We start from the raw sequence: 25,800 nt of genomic DNA, 5'->3' as shown, positions 1-25,800 counted from the left end.
GTATATTCCCCCCACGAACCATCCCTGCCCTCACAGGTACCTATTTGCCCCTAGGTGAAGAGAAGCAATTATACTTAAGTATCTTGCTCAGGGACACAGGTATCATGACCGGGACTCTGCTGAACAGACACACCAGAGCATGAATTTGTTGCTCTTATCCACTCGCCCACGACACCCTTAAACCAGTAATCGTTGAGTTTTAACAAAACTCAATATTTCGGTCCTACACTTTGATGTGTACCCCTCTGGCAAAACATACAAACGCGTTTCAAGTATACTTTAAAATTTAATACAAGTCGAAAATGAAATGTATATTAGAACTATTTGCAACATACATGTCACTAGTGCGGAACAATGGGTGCGTTCGTTTAGCTTCCCTGGTCGACCCCGGTATGCCCCGGTACGCTCGAATAGCTTTGACGGGGCTCACCCGGGTCAGCCCCCAGTGCCCTGCTTGTGTAGTGGGTCACTTGGGGGTGACCTGAGGTGCATGCCGTCCCCAGTAGAGAGGGCGAGTGTGATCATTCGATTATCTCGTGTAAGGGGCTCACCCGAGTGAGCACCGCGGGGTAGACCCAGGGATGCTTATCGAATGCACCCAGTATAAACTGGTTCAAATAAGAATCTCAAATGTGCTAGGTTATTGCACATTCAATAATAAATCAGTAACAAATACACAAATCATTTCACTTTGTTGAAAAAATTGAATGCTAATTTATTTTTCTCAATATTTACAGAGAGTGAAGAATATAGAGAGAATACAGTTTGCATAATAGAAAATTCAAATCACGGATTTAAAGACAGACATGCAACTTTATTTGGAAAAAAAGATAATATGTCCAGCCAACTATTACTAAAGAAGAAAAAAAAAGGAAATTAGCTTATCAGCTGAAAGTTGCATGCCTGTATGTAGTAAACTTCATCAACCTCAAAAATTCAATAAAGTATAGCTAATTATTGCTATTATTCCGCTATAGTACATGTATGCTATTTGTACTGAAGTACAGCATTTCGTATGACGCAGTTCACTGAACTCAAATGCTTCTTGTGTTTTGTCTTTAAGGACACTTTTTTGTTTGTTGAATGCAAAATATAAGTTTTAATCTTGATTTGATGTGTTTGTTCTGTATGTACAGTTTGACTTCGAAACAAGCAGACAAATTAAAGACACTGGACACTATTGGTAATTGTCAAAGTCCAGTCTCTCACTTGGTGTATCTCAACATTTGCACAAAATAACAAACATGTGAACATTTGAGCTCAATTGGTCGTGGAAGTTGTGAGATAGTAATGAAAGAAAAAACACCCTTGTCACACGAAGTTGTGTGCTTTCAGATGCTTGATTTCGATACCTCAAATTCTCAATCTGAGGTCTCGAAATCAAATTTGTGGAAAATTACTTCTTTCTCAAAAACTACGTCACTTCAGATGAACTGTTTCTCACAATGTTTTATACTAACAACCTCTCCCAAATACTCGTAATCAAGAAAAGTTTTATGTTTATTATTTTTTTGAGTAACTACCAATAGTGTCCACTGCCTTTAATGTAAGGGTGTTGATTTGTCATTGAAATAGTTCGGTAACCTTGCTATCACTGAAACTCAGTACCTTTTCAACACCACAGATTCGGCTCAGGCTAGCTTGGCCCTGCGGTTGCTTTGATAATTGCGCGTGCTTTGCGAATGCACTGCAACCATGTTGCCCATGGACTACAATCAGCTGTATTTGTAATGCAGACAGAATAAAGAAATTTAATCTAATATAATCTAATATAATATAATAATCTAATAATACAGATTGAGTATCTAAATTTCAACAAAAACTACCCTGTAGCATCGCTAGTCTGTCCATCATTTCTGCAACAACTCAAATTGTTCTAGCTTACTAGTATTGACACAAATTGTTAGATTTCCATGGTATGTATGGTATCATTCAAGCTCCACAGAGAAAAAAGAGAGTGTAAATAACAGTGATAAGATTTTTGCAATTACAGTACATGGTAAATACCATTTAGTGATAGTAAGATTACCAACATAATGTACAGCAAACCAAAACACTGATCCTTTGAAGGCAGTGGACACTATTGGTAATTACTCAAAATAAAACCTTTATTGGTTACAAGTAATGGGGAGAGGTTGATGGTATAATACATTGTGAGAAACGGCTCCCTCTGAAGTGCCATAGTTTTCAAGAAAGACGTAATTTTCCACGAATTTGATTTTGAGACCTCAGATTTAGAACTTGAGGTCTGGAAATCAACTGTCTAAACGCACACAACTTCGTGTGACAAGGGTGGGTTTTTTCTTTCATTATTATCTCGCAAGTTCGATGACCGATTGAGCTAAAATTTTCACAGGTTTGTTATTGTATGCATATGTTGAGATACACCAACTGTGAAAGGTAGTCTTTGACAATTACCAATAGTGTACACTGGCTTTAATATGTAAGGCCACATATATGTATCTTTCAAACTATAAACTGTGTACCATATTGTATCAAGAGCTCAGTGCAGGATAGCAAGAAAGAATTATGATAATTTCCTTGAGAGAGTGTTTCAAATTACTGAGCGATCAAGTTAACAAACTATAATTACAAGGACTATGTAATAAAACTGCATACAGTGCAGTAGGGTTCACACCTTAAAGACACTGTACACTATTGGTAATTGTCAAAGACCAGTCTTCTCACTTTGTGTATCTCAAAATACGCATAAGATAACAAACCTGTGACAATTTGAGCTCAATTGGTCTTCGGAGTTGCGAGATAATAATGAAAGAAAAAAAAACCTTTGTCAAACGAAGTTGTGTGCGTTTAGATGCTTGATTTTGAGACCTCAAAATCTAATTATGAGGTCTCAAAATCAAATTCAAATATTTTAGTGGAAGAGTTTTTATTTCTCAAAAGCTACGTTACTTCAGAGGGAGCTGTTTCTCACAATGTGTATATACATGTACTATCAACAGCTCTCTATGTTTGTTACAAAGTAATTCACTATGCTAACAGTTATTTTGACAATTACCAGTAGTGTCCAGTGTCTTTAAGGGAAAACCTTTTCAATATTGTGTACAATAATAGTTTCTGTTTTTAAAGATAAAGGCTCCAAAATATATACAAAAAGGCACGATAATAACTACAAAGGCAACATAAATCCATTTTATACAACCAGTTAATCGTCAGTAAATTAAATGCTTAATTTGGATGTGCATGAACTGTGAATAGTCTCTGAAGCCCAATGCATTATAAACAACAACAACAACAATAAATTTCATTGACAAAGGAAGCATGAAGAGTTCATGGTTATATTTATAACAAGTACACTAATTAGAAAAGTATTGTATTTTGTGAGAATACAATTAAAGAAAGGAATAATTAACTATCTCATAGTTGAGTGTATCAACTAAAAACAAAATTCTATCAGAAATTAAATGTTCAAAATATCATGTCTAAATCTGATGTCGACAACAGCAAAATCGACTAATACTATCGTGTAAGTCACAACTTTAGTTTTTTTGTGAGAAGATATTTTGTGGATATAATACCTTTTATCCTAACATCTGGCTGGTCCAAATTTTGCATGTGTTTTGAATAAAATTTGTGTAAACATGTCATTTTAGTGTTGCCATGGAATGCTACCGACAATGTGTTTTAAACTGAAATAAATATATTTTAAAAAGATACATGACAGTGGACATGTACCGGTACATCTAAATGAATTATAATTTGTATATGCAATATTTCTGACATGGTTAGCTGATACATGCAAGCCATGCATGACTGCATACAGCATACCATCCCCTACAGTTGTTGTCACCGAGGTTTCAACTGTGTATGATCCGTGTACGTAGCAAGGGAACAGGTGCATCAAGAGTATAAAATATCGCCAGGCACAAATTGACTGATGCTACAATTAGTCAATTGACAACCACTATCAGATAGATGTTTGAAAGATGGTTTAGAAAAAGTTGTTATCATTGATCTCAAAACAATACTATCAGTGCACAATTTTATAGAGCAGCTTTAGAGCAGCTTAAGCGCAAAAAGTGGCTGAGCACAATCAAATTGTGCTTACTATAATCAGTTTACCAGCCAATCTACCATGTACTATTTGTGATTGGTATCCTGCTCATTTCTGCTCAGCAGAAAATTGTTAAGCAATATTTGCTGCTCTATGAAATTGGGCCTTGTTAAGATTCTTGAAACAGTTATTAACCAGAAAAAATTACAATTTGAGCAAATTTACATTGCAGAGTGGTTTCTTAATGCACTTAAAATAACCTTCATTTGCACCCATCAGCATTTGCGTATTAGATTTGAATATTGTTTTGTACAATGACGTGTTTGATCGCAGGTTACCCCTTAAATTTGAATTCATCAGACTATAGAGACAGTTGCTATACCTCACATGATGTGAGGCAAGCTTTTGCGTATTAACGAAAGAGACAGTGAAAACCCATACACAATTATGAATGATGCTTGCCCAGCAGCCGATTTCACGAAGCGCTAAGATTAATCCTATCTCGACTTAGGACGAGTAACCCGTCCTTAGGATGGGTTCAATGAGTCCTACGCCTTTGGATACGGAACTGAAGTCCTAAGATTAATCCTTAGTTAGGAAGAGTTTGGTGAAATCGGCAGCAGAACCCTTTGACATAGTAGTTGTCTCGTATAGTCTGAGGAATTCAAGTGTAAGCGGTAACTTGTGACTAAGCAAGTCATTGTACTAGACATTATTCAAATCTAACTCGCTAATGTCTTGTTGTATGCCCTTCAGATTATGATTATAAGATCTTGCCTGAGCGTTGATTGTCATTGACAAATAAGTATAATGTCCTTTAACTTAAAGGCACTGGACACTATTGGTAATTACTCAAACTAATTATTAGCATTAAAACTTACTTGGTAATGAGCAGTAGAGAGCTGTTGATAGTATTGATAAATATTGTAAGAAACAGCTCCCTCTGAAGTAATGTGTGTTAGATTTGAATATTGTTTTGTACAATGACATGTTTGATCGCAGGTTACCCCTTAAATATGAACTCATCAGACTATAGAGACAGTTGCTATACCTCACATGATGCGAGGCAAGCTTTTGCGTATTAACGACATCCTATTGTTTGTATTTGTATATTGTGTTTGTATGGAAATAAATGTTGATTGATTGAATGCAGTTCTTTAAAGTAATTTTCCACTCAAATAATAAGAGACTTCAGCTGAAGCCTTTTATTTTTACCGGAACGAACACAAATTTGTACAACATGGATGTTTTTCTTTCATCATTTTCTGCAACTCTGATGACCAATTAAGCCCAAGTTTTCACAGATTTGTGATTTTAAGGATATATTGGGATACACCAAGTGAGAATACTGGTCTTTGACAATAAACAAAGGTGTCCAGTGCCAATTCATGAATGCATTAATTAAGTTTGAATGTCTTATACTGACATTCATATTTTAAACCATTCCACAAATCATACAGCATGTTTAAATATTGACCTCCACCTGTTTGAATTAATTATGATAATTTTAATCAATTGGCAAAGTAAATAGAAATCTATTTCTGGAAATTATGCCAACTGACTTTTATAATCATCATAGTGCTGCTAACATATATTTTTTTCGGTAGGTAATTAATATCTCATATAATTTGTTTTTTACCAATAAATGATGTGTATCAAACTCTGTCTGTATACTCAGTGTATCCTGAATTCTGAGAACAAAATCAACAGGCAATTCACTCAGGTGGGATTCAAACCCAAAACCTTTGCAGATGCCACTAGCCACCGTGCTAGCTCAGTGGTCTAGCAGTAAGACTTTGGAATGGCAAAGGTCATGGGTTTTAATCCCATAAGAATTTGGGAAACTACCAAGTTTACAGTGCTAATACACATCAGTGTATTGGTTACAAAAAAAAAACTATACTCTTTATGCCGGATGTGAACTTAACATCTAATTAATAATTTCTTGGAATGAATTTAATGGAATGTTTATTCTGGAATACAATGATTACAAATACATCAAAAACCTTTGAAGTACAATAAAAAAAAAACAATTCTAGCATACAGATGCGCTTATTAGCTATAAACTCAACCTGTATCTGAGCCCATTAAAATAGCTCAAGTTGACATCAACTTCCTTTTTCAATATCCGATTCGTTATTTAAAGTGATACACTAATTGACACCCACATTGGAGAATGGTTCATAAATTTGACCGATATAAATTTGGGTTGCGATAACATGTCTGTGTCTCATTGCCAGGTAGATTTTGTTCTTTAGAGAAGAACTGTCTTGCTATATTCAGAATGTTCAGGGTGCTAGTTAATTTGGTCATGTTTAAAATACTCTGTACTGTTTTTTTTATCAACCCTATTATAAGTGTATGATTTCACTGTCAAAACTTTAGATTCAAATATAGTTTAATTAACTAGAATTGTGGAAATACAAAATAAGTTACAACTGTAGACAGTTGTAAATAATGTAGTTTTTTTTTCTTTCTGTAAGCTGATTGACAACAAATTTCAAACGGAATGGTGTGTGCTTTGATACGTGTTTCCTGAGGGGAATTGGTACCCAAGGTCTTTGGTGACAATATGTATAAAGTGTCAAATCATACGATTCAAATATAATATCATACGATTCAAATATACTATAACTAACTAGAATTGTGGAAATACAAAATATATATTTACAACTGTAGACAGTTGTCATATGTCATTGTGTTATGTTTTCTTTGTGTTATGTTTTCTTTGTGTAAGCTAATTGACAAATAAATAAAATCATTGGGTTGTTTCTTTGATCCGTGTTTCCTGGAAAAATAATTGGTAGCTGGTGTTTGTGACGATATGTATAATACTTAAGTGTCATTGTTATCTTTCACCGTTAAGAAGAACTTTCGAGTACACATGCTCAACCCATGTGACCTCAAATAACTTTATTATGTCCATATGATATAATTACAGAGTGTTGAAAAAACTACAATCTGCAAGAATTAAATATTCAAAGATTTGTATTGCTCATATATTTTTTAATTAGGAGTTCATGGACACTTGGAGTAAAAACAAAAATATGTGTAGATCGAATTAATTCATAAATTTATACAAATCAGATTTGTTTTAAATTGTACTTCAAGCCATGGTAATCTCTAAATTACTGATAAAATTAAAATGTATTGATTTTTGTTTAAAATAGTCCATTATCTGGGTGTTTACTTGCAGCGGATTTTATCTGAAAATATGTTATTGTCATCCACTAGATGTTGTAAAAAGAAATCATGGTGTTCTAAATATGATTATGCCCATCTTACCCTAATTATGTGAATTTTAAACTTTCCCACAACCAAAACCCACCAAAACCTGTTTTTCATCATGTCAATTGGTCCACATACGCACTCACGCGGTAAATTAATACAACGAATTGCACTACAGTGTGTAATTGTGTAATGATTATGTTTGCATTTCAAAAGAATTGTGATGTATCTAAAAATGTTTCAATCACCTCAACCAATAGTATTTGTTTTGGAATTGTTAATTTATTATAAGTTATCACACAAGCACGAGTGGAATACGGAAAAATATAGCCCTTCTGCGTCCCATATCCAAGGAGGCCGAAGGCTGAGTTGGATATGGGACGCAGACGTATTCCACTCGTGCTTGTTATAACAAATTTATCTTCCAGTCTCAATTACAAAGAAACAAAGAAACAACTAAACTTAAACATCAGCTTTATTTCTGTAATCATTTTATTGTATTTTATTGTATTTGTAGGCGTATTTATTAATACGCAGTGTGCAATATAAAAACTGGGATTAGGTTATAGGTTTTTATACCACCTTCCAGTTCGAGCATCTGATTGGTGGATTTGCGCGTACTTGAAGATACAAATATAATAAATCTTAATCATTTTGGTTTATCCCATATACACCGATGTGTCAGCACTGTATCTCGGTAAGTTCCAGAGCTCTGTGAACAAATCACAGGCATTTTACTTGGGTGGGATTCGAATCACATCCTTTGCCATTCTAGAGTAGTGTCTTAACAACTAGACCACTAAGATTGCCCAGTAGCTAGAGGCAGTTTGAATCCTTTTGTATTAAATCTTGAATGAGGCAGTAGTTCAATCACATGTACAGATGTACGTGGAACACAAATTCTTCCCAATAAACAATAAAACTATGTTAAACAACAGATCACTACCTCAGCTAAGATAAAGTGAACACTAAGTCAAATAGAAAAGAAAAATACAAACTGGTTTTCATTTAATATAAATTTCAGAGGTAACCAACTGATAACTGTTCCTTGAATTTCAATTCATGTCAGTAACTTTGAGATGACAGGAAAAACATAGTACTGGCTACCAGGGCCCAATTTCATTGAGCTGCTTAAGCAGAAAATATTGTGTAACATTTACCTGGTAAGCAGAAATGAGTAGGATACCAGTCACAAATTGTACATGTGACACGGAAGTTTGGCTGGTAACCTTAGTCTAGTGAGCAAATTTTGTTGTGCTTAGCTACTTTTTGTGCTTAAGCAGCTCTGTGAAATTGATCTCAGCTATTCAGTTGGTTGCCAATTAAAAGTACAATTCATCTTTGCGCAGGTTTATTTAACACAAACACTTAGTGTAAAGCCTGGTTCATACTTCCTGCAAATGTGAATGCGAAGCAAATTTTGAATTCGCAGGGCTGTTTTCGCAGCAAATGTTCAGCTCAAGTCACCTATTGCGAGTTATTCAATGTGAAATTGTGACGTCAAAATCTATATCGCATTCGCAAGACGTATGAACCAAGCTTTATGGAAGCCATCAAAATAATAACAAAGATTAAATGCATACCACCTTAAGCATTCCTTTAAATTATCGCAAATATTTTAGAATTACTTCATGTCAAATATAAAAATAGTTTCATTTGTTTTGTAAAGTCGAAGACGCTATTAATTTAGGCTAGAAAATGGTTCACCTGTTTATGAACAAAGCTGGCTTTTCTCATCACTGGCATCAAAATTCTCCATCTTGTAAATCACCTTCCCTGAAATCCTCTTCTTTGATTTCGCTCTCGTCCAGCGAATTGTCTGAAATGTTTTCCTCTTTTGCGAGCAGGTCGTTCGGATCAAGAGGGGGAAGAGACATCTGTTCGGGGTAGAGCCAGGGCTTGTATCTTGGGTCATGTTTACTTTTCCATTTTGGGTAGTCTCGACAAGCTTGCTGCAGTTTATCAACAACCTGTATGTATTGAAACAAACAAATATTTATCATAACAAATTAATGTTATTGTGTTCTATACACATGTGTTTTAAGGGCACTAGACACTATTGGTAACAACTCAAAATAATTGTTAGCATAAAAACTTACTTGGTTGATAGTATAAAACATTGTGAGATACGGCTCCCTCTGAAGTAACGTAGTTTTTGAGAAAGAAGTAATTTCTCACTAAAATATTTGAATAGAACTCGAGACCTCAGCATCTAAAAGCACACAACTTGTGCAACAAGTGTTGTTTTTTTTCCATTATTGCCCAATGCTACAGACCCTTATGGATAGTTACCAGCCAAAATTAAGAAATTTTCTTTCCTGGCTATTTAAAAAATTTATGTATTTAAAACAAATGTCTATGTACAAACAAGGAGAGAAATAAAAAACCTGTGAAAATTTGAGCTCAATCAGTTGTCGAAGTTGCGGGTTATTAATGTAAGAAAAAAAACACCCTTGTCGCACCATGGTCACATGAAGTTGTGTGCTTTCAGATGCTTGATTTTGAGACCTCAAATTCTAAATCTAGGGTCTCAAAATTAAATTCGTGGAAAATTACTTCTTTCTCGAAAACTACGTCACTTCAGAGGGAGCTGTTTCTCACAATGTTTTATACTGTCAACCTCTCCCCATTACTCGTGATCAAGAAAGATTTTATGATAATAATTATTTTGGTAACTAAATACCAATAGCCTCCACTGCCTTTAATACCCACAGCAACATGTCAGTTTTATAGCTTACAATATTTAAGAGTAAGGAAATTAACTAAATACAATATTTTGTAATTGTTTTCAAATTCTTTCTTTACTGTCTAACTGTCTAGGCCAGATGTCTGTCTTCTGTTGCATACGTAACACATTTCAAATGACCTTGTAATTCCTAGAGGTCACAGAGTAATTGTTTGTTGTTTTACTATGAACAATCAAAATATGATTTCAATGTAAAGGAAAAGACAGTAACAAAGTAGTTACTTTTGTCCAGCCTCACATGCCTATCTTACAAAGTTATCTCTTTGGTCCATTAGTGTGGAACTGCCCATGTACAAATGAAAAGATACTGGAACAATGTGTAAATGTCACTCCCTATGTGTATTTTTTGAGCTCAAATGATACCCACCTAGAGAAGAATGAGATGTAGTAAACTAACTTGGTTTATTCCGTCTCGACAGTCGATATTAGCTCCCCGAAATATTGGAAGTTGACAGGTGAACAATTATGCTATATTTACATAAAGGGTAACAAATCATACTAATTTTTACACGCTGTTAGATACTTTTGAACAATTCTACATACCTTTGGTGCTACAAAATGAGCTAATCTGTTGATGACCCAGGCTTTTAAGGAACCTTAACAAACAAAAGGACAAATAAAAACAACATTATAAAACTACATTAATTCAACCCTAATTCTACCCACCCAAAGCTATCAACATCCAGCTAAAAGTATTGTGTTTTAGTGGACTAGAAAACCATGCTTTACAGAATCTAGCAGACCATGTTAATCAGAGTTAGTATATTTTAATTTTTTAGTCAGTTGGGGTTTAAAGACACTGGACACTATTGGTAGTTGTCAAAGACCAGTCTTCTGACTTGGTGTATCTCAACATATGCATAAAATAACAAACCTGTAAATTTTTTTAGCTCAATTGATCGTCAAAGTTGCGCGATAATAATGAAAGAATAAAACACCCTTGTCACACAAAGTTGTGTGCTTTCAGATGCTTGATTTTGAAACCTCAAATTCTATTCTGAGGTCTCGCAATCAAATTTGTGGAAAATTACTTCTTTCTCAAAAACTACGTTACTTCAGAGGGAGCCGTTTCTCAGTGTTTTATACTATCAACAACTCCCCACTACTCGTTACCAAGTCAGGTTTTATGATAACAATTATTTTGAATAACTACCAATAGTGTCCACTGCCTGTAAAGAAATCAATGGTCAATTTTTTTTCACACCAGGTTCAGCATTACCAGAGTTGTGATTTTTTTACGGCTGTAACCAAACTGTTTTGGTCAATGGCCAGTGATTAACCAATATTATATAACACCCAAGCAGATCCTTGCCATTTGATTGGAGGATTGTCCGTCACGTTATAGCAAATAAAAGTACCATTGCACGCTGAGTCACTCACCGTGCTTTTTCGTTCCATCCGAAATGTACCATTGCACGCTGCCAGCGTGCAATGGTACTTTTCGGATGGAACGAAAAAGCTGAGTAAAAACATCACTGCGTGCGCGTGTCTTTGGTAACGCAGCAGTGTTACTGCAAGGCATATTATGTAAAATTACTAGCATTCGGCTTCTACAATTAAAAATTGTAGGCCTACGCTTGTTTGTTTTGAAAGTTGTATCTTTCAATCAAAATGACAAAGATCTACTTGGATGTTATATAAAACAAATAATGAATGTTTTTCATTCGTGCAATGGTGCGAATATGTTCATTCGTTGAAAGCTGGAATGTTCCATTCAACTCGGCTCCGCCTCGTTGAATAGAACATTCCATCTTTCAACTCATGAACATATTCGCACCATTGCACTCATAAACATTCATTATGTGTATAATACTCAACCAAAGCAATTATTGGTTACGACCCCGAAACGGCACCCCTACGTTACTGGCACCATGCCGGTGCAAGTGTTTTGCCATATGAGTTAGCATACTGAATAAAAGTCTCTTGGATTCAAACTGTATCATTCTTTAGACAATTAGATACAAAAAAAATTAAAATAACTTTTTGTCTAAGGGCCATTCAGAATAGTTCAATGTAAAAAAAAAAAAATTGAGACCCAACCACCCACCCATATTTTGATTTGATAAATATTGAATGGCTTTGTAACACTGAAGAACAAAGTTTGAAGAAAATGATTGGTGAACCCTAACCCTTGCCCTTTCAAAAAACGAAGCATACAGCCAGTAGGCCAATAGATATTTCTTTTATTATATTTCATAATAACTGAAATTAAATTTTCAATTTCTTTTGACCCACCCACACACAATTTCAAGTAAAAATCAACAAAGCATTTACAATTCTGAATGGCCCCTCGGAGTATGAGCCTTTAGTTTGTTGGTTATAAATGTTTCTTTTCTTATGTTTAATAAAAACTTAATGTTGATTTTCAGATATTTCTTTTGACACACCCACCCACAATTTTGGAAAAATATTGACAAAATATTGACAGTTCTGAATAGGCCCTTAGAGTATATTTACCTAAAGTTTGTTGATTGTAGATAATATATTTATTTTCTTATTTTTTAACTGAATGTCATTAGATATTTCTTTTGACCCACCCACCCATAACTTCAAGAAAAAACATATTGACAATTTTGAATGGCTCCCTTTAGAGTAACTACCTTTACCTTTAGGATCGGATCTTGTTACATATGTGATATCGCAGGAGTTGGCTCCCTTTGGTCTTATCATGTACCCAGTCAAATAGGAATGGCCTCTAATAACACCTTTCTTGGGTGGTATTTTCTGGAAAGAAAACAAAAGAAACAATAAATAAACTATAGGCCTACATACTGCATTTGTGCACAAATACCTTTTGTCACTGATACTGATCGCAAACGTCGTGTTGAAACCTACAGTTCTTTTCAGAACCACCCCAACTCGTTTAAAGATTATCATTACATGCTGTAATGGAAAACTTTCTATATCATGTTTCCACCATGCAACAATTCAAATCCTACTTAATAAAATATGAGTGAAATATACAGTTACAAATAAGAAGAGTACAAATAATATGCAGCTTCAAACAAATGAGCTTTTAACAATGACTTAAAACATTGTAAACAACTAGCCTGGCGAATATGCACAGGAAGACTATTCCAAAGAAACGGTGCGGCCTAAGAAAACGATCTGTGGTCATAAAAAATGGAAGAAACTCTAGTAGTTGAAAGCAATGACTGTTGAGATGATCATTAAGTCCGGGTAGGGGGATAATGATGAACAAGTTCAGATAAATAAGCAGGAGATTGACATGTTTGAGCTATGAAAGTTAACAATTGTTTTTTACAGAAAAGACAACCTTTATTTTATTTTATGTCAATCGTTTTTTCATCAACAGTGAGAGATTAAAATTAATGATGACTGAAGCAGGTCGTTCAATTACTAAGGTCCCCACTGTCATTAATAAAATAGATATCAATTTCCCATTCCTGGAGTCACCCACCTACTGCAATTGGGCCAAATAAAAATTAAAACATGTTTAGCATCCCCACCCGCTTCCTTTTAAGAGGCTGCCTACTCCTTTTTTTATGACTCCTTTTTTTAAGCAGAAAAAGGGGGTATAGTTTAACAATCTCCACAAAAAAGGAAAAGCTTTGAAAAAATAACCCAGCCGCTTGTCTTAAAAAAAATGTGTCATGTAGGTGTTTTGAAGAAAGAAAGGAAAAAAGGCCCTCTTGGCTCTTCCTATTTTCAGAAAGGGAGGACGGATGAACATGTTTGTTTTTTTGCTTCAATACCCATTTCCGTTGTCACTACGTCAGGCATCATTCATCCCTTTTCAGAAACAACCTATGCTTCCGCAGAGTATTAGCAATCCTGTTTGTCGCTGCTTCCAGACACCCACAAAGAGTTTAAAGGCAGTGGACACTATTGGTAATTACTCAAAATAATTATTAGCATAAAACCTTACTTGGTGACGAGTAATGGGGAGAGGTTGATGGTATAAAACATCGTGAGAAACGGCTCCCTCTGAAGTGCCATAGTTTTTGAGAAAGAAGAAATTTTCCACGAACTTGATTTCGAGACCTCAGATTTAGAAGTTGAGGTCTCAAAATCAACCATTTAACTGCACACAAATTCGTGTAACAAGGGTGTTTTTTCTTTCATTATTATCTCGCAACTTCGACCACAAATATTATTGAGCTCAAATTTTCACATGTTTGTTATTGTATGCATATGTTGAGATACACCAAGTGAGAAGACTGGTCTTTGACAATTACCAATAGTGTCTAGTGTCTTTAAGGCTTTATACTTCATGGAGGCAGCGGAGCGATTGCGCTCCATGCCTCCTGGTCATTGCCTTGGCATGGTGCCCTTGAAATATAGAGTGCCCTTTACCAAGGAGAAACTGCCTTGGTGCACTTGCTCTTTCAAAAACAAAGCATACAGGCCTTGTAATTGTCAAAAACCAGTACTCTCACCAATGCATAAAATAACAAACTTACGAAAATTTGGGCTCAATTGGTCATCGAACTTGCACGCAAATAATGGAAGAAAAACACCCCTGTTGCACAGTGTGCTTTCAGATGCATAAAGGCTTCAGCTGAAGCCTTCTATTACATGTATTTGAGTGAGAATAACCTCTTTCTCAAAAACGATGTTACTTCAGAGGGAGCCTTGCAGCTTGGGTTTTTTGCTCATTATCAACTCAGTTTTTATGCTAACAATTATTTTGAGTAATAGTGTCCAGTGCCTTTAAATTTCCCAGAATGACTATAGGAGCGGGCGGGCACCAACCCACTCAACGTGGTACATCCCTTTGAATAACCACCCACATACTTTGTACTGAGCCGAATGGCACACTACACTTTTATAATAGCTATGCATTCAACTCTGTTTACAAACATCAGAACTTTTTACCATATGGTACAGATGGGAACTAATTAATATGTTCAGAGAAAAACAAAAACCTCAATTCGGTCAATTCTTTGTTTTTCATTAAGTTGATTATTCCACTAACAAAGTTGTTTAGAAATAAAAACCTTTAAAATACAACAAAGTGCATGAGTGTCATTGAAACTCAAGGAATACATAAATTATTAAAACTATTATTGATTGTAAATTATTATCTCTGTTAATGAAACCAAGAACACCTCATAAATGTGAGATTAATCACTGTATATGAAGCTCTCAAGCCTAAAGAAACAGAAACACCATGATAAGATAAGTGTTTTGGGGTATTTTGTTTTACTTGCACTACCAATCCTAATGTACATGGGACATACAGTACATGTACAATCCCACAAAGCAAATAGTAAAGCAATTTGCAGAAGGACACAAGGGCTATGACCAGGACTCAAACCCACACTCTGCCGTTCAGAAACACCAGAGCTTGTCTTCACTGTACATGAAGCTCTCAAGCCTAAAGAAACCTATTTCTAAAACAATAATTCCTTTGTGAAACAGAAACACCATGATAACATAAGTGTTTTGGGGTATTTTTTTTACCTGCACTACCAATTATATTACATAGGACCTACAATGTCCCATCCCACAAAGCAAATAATAAAGCAATTTGCAGAAGGGCACAAGGGCAATGACCAGGACTCAAACCTATCAGAAACACCAGAGCTTATCTTTGCAACAACATGTCAATCTTATTTCTGTGCACTGATTTCTACTGGTCTTTGCTCTTATTTTCCATGGGATGTTTAGAGCAGGGAGATAACAGAGTTTTGTAAAATCATTTGGTTTCACCCCTACATGTGGTTCACTGTTGAAAGTGAAATGCTGTATACTCAGTACTCCCCCCCCCCCTGGGATTCGAACCCACATATTTGCCATTCTATGTCTTACCAATACAGTGCTATCAACCATTTGCAAGTAAAGAGTAAAAACCAAATGTAGTATTTACTTTTACATGTTGTATATCGTGATGCAATTTATACATTAGATTATATCTAAACTAAATTTTGAAATACCAGTCAAAAACCGACAACATAAAATGCTTCAGGGTACTCAGCAAGATTGGACAGATCATCAGGGCCCAATTTCATGGCTCTGCTTACCGCCGAATTCTGTGTTTACGAACACGATTCCCGCTTACGTGCAAGCGCAAAAATTGTTCGCTAGCCTTGTAAGCGTAGAATGCCTAGTAACTTGGAGTACGCACGCGCAGAAGCCAAACATCGCCGCTAACCCGTGAAATAGGCTTGCCGTAAGCACAGAATTCCCTGCTTCCGTAAGCGCCGATTCTGTGCTTACGGTAAGCAGAGCCATGAAATTGGGCCCCGATGATACCCAGCTATCTATTATAAGATTGGACAGATGACACCCAGCAAAGTGCAAGATCACCCACACACATTGTACACTGTGTAAGCTTTACTAAGCACAGGTTCTGTGAACTATGAAAGGCTTCTTAGAGACCAGTCAATTCAAAGTAACTATTGTTCACTGTTTGTACCTTGGTTGATCATTGATCAACCTATTGGATTATGGGCCAGTGATCAATGCATTGAGCTGTGCAGGACTTTAATGTAATTACAATTAGTATAAACAGGGTTAGAGTTCATTACACTTTATTATAGCGATAACTATGGGTGCGTTCAGACACGGTACTAAACCGACCAGGGAGGGGGTTTATCTTTAGACCGCTTCGGGTTTATCTTTTAACCCCGGTGTGGACAGAATAAAAAAGACCACATCCGGTTTAACTCACAACAGGCGACCCATTGACCTCCGCAGGACAATAAACAGGATGTTAGAGTAATGGGGTCGTGTTTTCTTTGACCTCTTAAAACCAAAGATAAACCGGATCAGGTTTAACTCAGTGCTGTCTGAACACAAAGGGGTTTTGTTTTTATGATTACCCCCTGCTGCTCGTAAAAGTTAAACCGGTTCAGGTCTAACTTAGTACGCTGTCTGAACATACCCTATGATGCCCAGTGGAGGTAGAAATAGACCATGGATGCCCATAACAATGTATTCATGTGCCATGAGTAACTTAAGGTACATATTCAATCCTACAAGAGGGTACAAGACAAAACAACAGTTGAACATTTCTGCAAATTGGCCATAATAGACCTTTCGGCAAATACCCATTGCGCAAGCGCTAACTGTTGAATGAGGTGCATGCTGGTTTAACTTGATCACTAGCTAGACCAGCATGCACCTCATTCCATGCCTGTTGTGGGCGTACCAAGTATTTGTGATATTAAGGTCTATGTGCTGTTGTTCAGCTAGACAACCATCCTGCAATGTATGTGAAATGCCTGTAGGTTTCTGGCAGAGTATTTGAATTCCATTAAAAGTCATAACTCATAGTTAATATTCAGTTAATCATCTCAAGAAATAATGTCCACATCATACCAGCACGTTTATCAGAGCTGCCATCAAGCTTGATGATAAAACCTTCCCTTTTCAAATTCAGTTTTGATAAAAAAGTTCTATTTGAATAAAGATGAAATCAACATATTTACTTGAAACAGTTTAAAGGCCAAACAATAAAATAAAACATGTTTAGCATACTGCCTGCTTCCTTTTTAAATCGAAAAAAAAAAAGGATACACTTTAATGATCGCAGACAAAACAAATTATGGGGAAAAAGCCCAGCCGGTTAACTTTTAAAAGAAATGTGTCAGGCAGGCACAAAAAGGCCCACATCCTACCTTTTTGATATTAACATGTTTTTGTTTTTTTTGGCTTAAAATTGGTTAACAGATTTAACAAAACATGCCCTGTAAAAGTGGGTGATAATGTTTCCACATTCAACACAGTTCTTGGAAAACCTTGTGCAAAATAATTTTTGTAAACACATCAAACACAAGGTTAACAGTCATTGATCTGATTGACTGAGTGGACTAAATTGTTTTCATGCAATCCTGCACATTTACAATAACCTACTTGCAAACAACAGAAGGTTGGGTCATAGATTGGTAAATACTCCATAAATGAATTACCATACTTGTAAAGAAACACTGCAGCTGTTGACAATAGATGGATTGCACTAAGAGCATCATCAACCGCCATATTTGATGTATAAACGATGCAAAAAGGTTTTTTTATATATATTTTTTTATCCATCTTTTCAAAAGGACTGGCCTAGGTGCTTTTCCCTGATCTAACTTGATGCTCTCGAACACTTGTAACCGTCTGTTTCATAAAACAATATGAGTGAATGCCTACCAGCAAATCTTGTTAGTGTTATCCGATCCTGTTAGTGTTAGTGTTAACACAGGTCCTCATGCAACTAAGAGGTATAAATAAGTTTGTGGTTGATTCAAACTGAAGAATTGGCAGCCTGTTTGATTTGAAATACTTAGCCGCCATCTTGAAAGAAAAATAGTAAATAGTAAATAGTAAGGCCCTCATCCTCCTCTTTTTTGAAAAATCCGGACGATCAGCTGGTATTTTATTTTTTTATTTGGCCTTAATGATGCTTAGTGCAATCCATCTATATCAACCTCGGTAGACTGAAAAAAAGGATTCCCTTTGACATGTTTGAAGTAATATGGTATGCCGCTGCTAAAAACATAGGATTCAAACAGCCTGAAGCTACCAGCAATCTCGGTAGACTAGTTGGTAAGACACTATTCTAGAATTCCAAGGGGTGTGGGTTCGAATCCCAGCCAAGTAAAATGCCCATGAATTCGTTCACAGAACTCGGGAAAGTACTGAGTATATATACAGTGCTTACAGTACACACATCGGTGTATGGTTTAGATAATTTTTCACCCCAAAACATTTGAATCTGAGAAACGATTCATCTGTCACTCAGTGACGCTCAAGGCGCTTAAACATTCAGTATTTTCCTGCAAGGTATGTGGGACTTTGTTTAAATTATGAGACCTACATGTACTCTTCTGATAGCACCATGTAATGTTTTCCAAGGTGCTGTGAGACCAATATGCTGCAAAATTGTCAAGAAATTAATTTTTTTAAACCATAACAATAATAATAATACTTTTTTCTGTTTACTGTTTACCAAACTGTTTACCAAACAAATTGTTGTCACTCGAAGGTCTCATGTTTTAATTTTTTTTATGCAAACCGCCAGACACACGAGGCCTGAAGGCCACTTCTAGGTGTGGTCTACAATTATTTTTTTTTTTAGAGGGCGTTGCCACCTACTCCTAGGGCTGAAACACAGTTACCCCTTTTACAGTCCATACGGATACGTACATGTAGACTTGGGTATCAACAATCCGAAGCCTGGCCAGTAGAGCAGAAAGCACTACCTCCCCAATGTTATGACTCAAGCAGAGCAAAAATGTTATAATATAACATTCCTAGAACGTACTGTACACGTACCAGCAACATTTCAGAATGTATTGTCATCAATAACATTTGACATTTTGGACACCAAATACCAAGTAAAGCGTAGGGCCTACTTCTACATGTAAGTGCCCAACAGCAATTCTAGGTAAGGTTAGGCAAGGTAACTCTCTTTGAACCAAATATAAGAATTCAACACATTGATATTTTGTTTGACCTATTTACACAACACACTGGATCAACAGCTTTATGTCCCATTCGAAGGATGAAGCATCATGGTTAATAAGTGTCTTGCTTTAAGGACACAGTATCACGACTGGGATCTGAACACTCTGCTTATCAGAAACACCAGAGCTTGAAACCTGATGCTCTTCAGTTTTGAAAAGTGTTTCTATGAAACATGGCCTTGATGAAAAAAACTTTAAAAGGACTTCACACATGTAACCACTGTGCAAAGACAAGCTACATTACATGTAAACAAAACTAGCTAACGTAGCTGCTGGCTAGTCACTAAAAAAAGTAAAGGAAAAAACCTGCAAAGTAGGTTATAGATAAGAAAGAATATTTACCTTATGAAAAACTGAGTGATTGAAGATGATAAATTCATTGCCAGTTTCTAACCATGTTCTTTGCATGACAAAGTCCCGGTTCTTCAGAGGTGATGGACACTTCACTGCATGGGTAAAATGAGATTTGTTACGTATGGAAACTTAAAAGAAAGAAATGTGTCGTAGGCCAGGTGTAGGCCTATGGGTTTGAGAACAAGGTTTTAGGCAGGATTTGGTAAAGAGAGTCCAAGTTTCTGGCAACTTATAACCTGGGTGTCCAAATTGCTCAATTACCAAACATTTACATATGATACATAAAATATTGTGTCAAAAAGACACCCAGACACACCTTTGGGTAACACTTTGTTTGATATTTCAGAAATAATTTACGATAAGATCAGCGCTGTTTTTTTTTAAGGAATACAGACAATCTGACAAGCAGAACATTTAAAAAAAAAAAGATTTCGAAAAAAAGAAGAAGATAGTTAAGCCATTTCCTGAACAGGCCTGTATGTTTTTTTTTTTTTGAAAGGACAAGGGCACCAAGGCATTTTCTCCTTGGTAAAGAGCACCCTATGAGGAAACCAGAAGACATGAAGGCAATCGCCTCCATTGACTCCGTGAAGTATCATGCAGCTTTTTGGAATAGAATTAATAAACACAAAATTAAAGGAACACGTTGCCTTGGATCGGACGAGTTGGTCTTTGAAACGCGTTTTAAACCGTTTGTTATGAAATGCATGTGGTTAGAAAGTTGTTTAAAAAATAGAAAATAATCATCCACACAATTATGACTCGAAATTGCACAGTTTTCCTTTTTGCGAACTATTACAGTTGGCCATTTTGTGGAGTAAAAATTTTGACTCCATAACATGGCCTACCATGTTTCTTCGCGGTGTAAAAAGAAAACCGTGCATGTTTGTGTGCATGATTATATTCTACTTTTAAATTATCTATCTAACCATTTGCATTTCATAACAAATGGCTCCAAATGCTTCTCAAAGACCAACTCGACTCGATCCAAGGCAACGTGTTCCTTTAAATAGAGTTGCCTACGGCTACTTACTTTGATAGTAGCTAATATCATTAGTCCAGTTGACTTTGCACAGTTCGTAACCTTCTACCATCATGCGATCCCATTTTTTCCTATAGGCAGCATCATGGAGAACATCATATGTTACTGCCGCACTTACATCTTGGAATGTTTTACTGACCTGCAAGTACAACAACAAGAGTAAAATGTAATAAGAGTTCGGAAGAAACAGGCACATTGTTAAAGTAACTATTGCTCTATAAAATAAATAAAGAAAAAAATAGTTGTTCGCATGTTATTTTGTTGCTTTAACTTTTTATTAACTTTTCTCAGACTAACTTTTGAATAGTACTTTACAAATGTTTCAAACCCATGTTTTAAACAAGAAGAAACAGGCACATTGTTAAATAAGTAACTATCAACTCTCTAAGGTAAATATTAAGAAACAACAGTTATTTATTTCTTAATTTGTATATTGCGATGAAGAATAAGTAACTTTTGAATAGTACTTAACAAATGTTTTAAATCCATATCTTAAACAAGAAGAAACAGGCACATTGTTAAATAAGTAACTATCAACTCTCTAAGGTAAATATTAAGAAACAACAGTTATTTATTTCTTAATTTGTATATTGCGATGAAGAATAAGTAACTTTTTCTCAGACTAACTTTTGAATAGTACTTTACAAATGTTTCAAACCCATGTTTTAAACAAGAAGAAACAGGCACTGTTTAAATAAGTAACTATCAACTCTCTAAGGTAAATATTAAGAAACAATAGTTATTTATTTCTTAATTTGTATATTGCGATGAAGAATAAGTAACTTTTGAATAGTACTTAACAAATGTTTTAAATCCATGTTTTAAACCGAGAAGAAACAGGCACATTGTTTAATAAGTAACTATCAACTCTCTAAGTTAAATATTAAGAAACAACAGTTATTTATTTCTTAATTTGTATATTGCGATGAAGAATAAGTAACTTTTGAATAGTACTTAACAAATGTTTTAAGTCCATGTTTTAAACCGAGAAGAAACAGGCACAATGTTACAGTAACTATCACTCTCTAAATTAAATATATGTACGAAACAATAGTTATTCACTTATTGTTTTATTTTTATTAAATTTGTTATAACTTTGTATGCTGCGATGAAGATGCTACTTTTCCATAGACTAACTTTTGAATAGTAACATAGTTTACAATTATGTTAAACACAATTTCACTTTATTCACAGAGATCAAATTTAACACTGTGGATTTTCCCCCCAAATTCGAGCCCCAAGTTTAGAATTCAAGTTCAAATTGATCCAACCCTTCATCCCTAGAGGAAATTAATGCAAATTATATATTCTGTTCCTGCTAATAAAAATAAAAAATGTTATTTGTACTATTTTTATTTTAATCATTCAGTTCCTGTATAACATACAGGTACCAGTGTTTTTCAAAAGACCTAATTGGTTTTTTATCACATGCCAAAAGCAGTACACTAAACCTCAGAACTAATATTTAATATGAAACTTGTTATAACGCTTGTTCACATAATCAGTTCAGGAGCTCTTAAAACCCGCAAAGATTGTTTCAGTCCTGATTAGATTCCTTTCATTCATCTAGATGTTATTTCCTGTTTTGTTCAATGATGTGACGGATGAATAATATCGAAGTCTTATATAGCGCACGTATCTACTAAACAAGGTACTCAAGACGCTGAGTAATATACAAACTTTCAGAAAGATACATCATGTAGTTAATTGCAGTGATGAATTTTGAGACCCAATTAGTTAGCACCTTATAAGAGTTTTACAAGGTGCTAAGGCGCATACAGCAGCCACAGCCAGGAACACCGGGGCGAACCCCTTGTCTTTTCGATAAGTGCACTGGGTTCTTTTACATGCGTTACACAACACATGGGACCAACAGCTTTACGTCCCATCTGAAGGACGAAGCAATGGTTAAGTGTCTTGCTTGAGGACACAGGTGTCACGGCTAGGACTCGAACCCACACTCTGCTGATCAGAAACACCAGAGTTTGAATTCAGTGATCTTAACCACTCGGCCACGACACTTCCATATGATGACTTTGAGTCTCGTCAATATCTTTCAATCGTGTTAATTAGCCTATCGAAGCATAGACAAATGAGTTCTTATTTGTAATTGTCTGCTTGTTACAAAAAAAGACAGTTTCTGTGTAGTAGAAAGTTCTTTCTCATTTGGTTTTGGTCTTGGTAAAGTATTGTTATTTTCTTGTAAAACTTTTGCCCAGTAAAACTGTAACTTACAGCCCTGCCGCCTTTAGGTTTTTCTTCCTAAATTGGAGCCCTGATAGTGTTGCAGCTTGTTAATTTTTATTTTTATTTAAAGTAAGTCCTCAAATGTGCTAGTAAACACATCGTGTCTACATGCACTGAATAAATATTTAATTTGGTGTTCTTTTTTGCTCAGTGTATGTATGCAGGTATGCTAATACTGTACAAGGTTCAAATAAACAGCTTTATTGACCCGTCTCAATTCAGCCCACTCACAGTATTGGAGAAGTGCACAAAATCCATATAATCTGTCTTTGTGTTATGGTACTATTTTGTACTTGCGGTTACAATCGGTCTACTTTTAACACACAAAACTTTCAAAACTTTTGCCTGTTTTTTGGGCATTGGTTTGTTGAGTTGAGATGAGTTCTTTATGTACAATAACAGGACAGGAAATAGTAACAAGACAGAATTCAGGAAATAGTAACGCATGAGTGACTTTCAGCATTGTGGATAAATGCAATTAATCAGTGTTTTTACAGACATTGTTTCAATTTAAATCATAAACTAAGAAAGATTTGGATTGTACTACTGCATGGCAAAAAATTGTGATTTACGTATCAAGTGATGCGATAATGCTGTATGTCTATATTTCATCACATTCTGAAGTCAACAAAACTGCCTACAGTTTCACAAACCATTGCTACTAGCAGTAAGAGGCATGCTAGTCTAAATTTTACATTTAGTAAATAATAGAAGTGAGCCACTACAATAAAATGCATTCATCAAGAATTCAATCACTACCCTAGCTATTATTTAGGTTCACATATTTCTATGTTTGCGTTAAAAAAATAAGTCTAATAGTAATAAGCCTACTCTTATATTTAATTTTTAACAAAACAACAATTTGTTTTACCAAATCTTATTAATTTGATAGAATAGAAGAACTTAGCAATATGTACAGCCAGTCAAACTTCTTATAATACAAATCTTATCTTGTCATACACTTTGTATTTTATTTTTTTAGTAAATTAATTTGTTAATCCTTATATTTAGGAAAAATTAAAAAAAACCAGTATGATAAATTAGTTGAATTACACTACTTTCAAATCCGAAAAGCCATCAAACATTTAGTGTTCATAGTGTCCTATGTATGGCAAATCAACCTTATAAACTTTGTGTTTACAAGTGGCTCGAGCCAGATCATGACAGAATAAACCATCCCTTTTAATTTTAAAGTTTTAAATTAATTTGCTAATTTTAATTTAAAGACTTAATTATTATATATGTAGAGAGAAAACAGAACACTATTCAGTAGAAGGTACCAACCTTTATCATTCGTACTCTTGCAGTCTCTGTGTCCGAATTGTTGTGCAGCCAAACACGGGTGCCATTTTTGTCAAATTTCTTGGCCCAGCCATCCGTCCCATCGACCAGCCGACGAAACGCCGTGAAATCCTCATCGTCTGCCACGCGAACTACGCCAAGATCCATGGCCCGTTCCCGTACGCGTATAGTTATAGTTTAGAACCAAACACCAATTTCAACTCGTGTTTTTAATGATAATTACTTCGTTGATTAGATCAGTCGTGAAGAGGTATGCAAACATCAGATACTTTTTAACATCTTTTTCCCAAATGGAAGGTATGCAGCTATTCTTAAAAGTAAAAATAAATGCGACGATCTGTTATTGCCGTCTGGTTTGCTGTGTGTGCATTTAGTTGGTTTCAGATGGTTGCGTGTAATTTGCGTGTGTAACTAATAAAATAGTCGGATACCCTACAACTTAATTGGTTTCAGTGTAAAATATCCTTTAACATTTGGATGCCAGATTACATGTCAGATAACGGTGATTGCAAATAGCGCCACCAATCAGTTCCCTTTAAACTTTCGCATAACATCGTCAAGGCAACTTTGGCTACCGAAGTAAAAAGGCGGCTCAAAATAAAGGAAACGACTTTTAATTTTAAACAAATTATTCTTATTAATAGATGTTAAATTGGCATTGTGGATAAAGAATATCTTCTAACATGAAAGGAAATGGCTCCTTCATGGTCTGATTCTAAAACTACGTACGATCTTTGATTGGAGGGCCTAATACTAATAGGCCTTGAAAAATGTTTAGCTGACATCACTGTGTTGTACTTACTTAAATATGCTGGGAGTTTTCATTCACGCAAGATTTAAGTTTTAAAGGTCCCTAAAATAAACAGAATTATTGAACAGAAGTACACACAATTCACTTTGCTACCGTTTGTTCCTCATTTCGGTAGGTCTACTCATCGCTCACACAAAACTTCTGAGTCAGTGTGCTGGGGATGGCGAGAGCACCGTACTACTAAAAAAAAAATCATTCTGCCACTCATAAACTGCGACTATTCGGGTGCAAAAACATTAGATATCTTTACATGCATCACAATTGAACCAAGTTTTGTAACTTACAAACAATAGTTATTGACCCAAAATGACTAAAAGGTATGACGAAAAAATAAACAACAGCGCCCTCTCGCAAGGTCGATGACTCGATAAACACGACAGCGAAATGCAAAATATTATTTCACAAAATCTATGTATAGGCCTACATAGTAATGTATACTCATCGTTAAAATAATCAGACAATTTTGCTTTGGGCAGCAAGTTCTAGGACTATTTATTGTGTTGGTATCGCCAGTGTCAGAGCTTTAACCACGTCACTCAAATAAAGTATTTAAGAAGTTCCTGTAATTATAATACCAAGTTTTAAATGTTGACAAGATGCATTTCGTAAATTGTGTGCGTCGAATCAAAACACTCA

The 25,800-nt window shown here is 35.4% G+C and overlaps 1 protein-coding gene across 1 annotated transcript; it reads right to left on the bottom strand.

The window, feature by feature from the left end:
- Positions 1 to 719: 719 nt before the first annotated feature.
- LOC139935847 (START domain-containing protein 10-like) lies at positions 720 to 24,708 on the bottom strand. The gene is made up of 6 exons (XM_071930446.1): positions 24,336 to 24,708; positions 20,796 to 20,943; positions 19,751 to 19,854; positions 12,596 to 12,713; positions 10,533 to 10,585; positions 720 to 9,213 (listed from the first exon to the last, which is right to left on the bottom strand). The coding sequence occupies exons 1-6, from the start codon at positions 24,498 to 24,500 to the stop codon at positions 8,989 to 8,991; spliced, it is 813 nt and encodes a 270-aa protein (XP_071786547.1). The 5' UTR covers positions 24,501 to 24,708; the 3' UTR covers positions 720 to 8,988.
- Between the last annotated feature and the right edge of the window lie 1,092 nt (positions 24,709 to 25,800).

This window comes from Asterias amurensis, chromosome 4 (assembly GCF_032118995.1).
Source record: "Asterias amurensis chromosome 4, ASM3211899v1".
Classification (NCBI taxonomy): domain Eukaryota; kingdom Metazoa; phylum Echinodermata; class Asteroidea; order Forcipulatida; family Asteriidae; genus Asterias; species Asterias amurensis.
The sequence above is the reverse complement of the archived record's forward strand: the minus strand, read 5'-3'. Positions and strand labels throughout refer to the sequence as shown.

Excerpts from the sequence above, each read along its gene's own strand:
- LOC139935847 (XM_071930446.1), bottom strand. The coding sequence starts at position 24,500 with ATGGATCTTGGCGTAGTTCGCGTGGCAGACGATGAGGATTTCACGGCG. Across the intron at positions 10,586-12,595 it reads AACAAGATCCGATCCTAAAG|GTTCCTTAAAAGCCTGGGTC; the intron begins GTAAAGGTAGTT and ends TTGTTTGTTAAG. Across the intron at positions 9,214-10,532 it reads CTCATTTTGTAGCACCAAAG|GTTGTTGATAAACTGCAGCA; the intron begins GTATGTAGAATT and ends CAATACATACAG.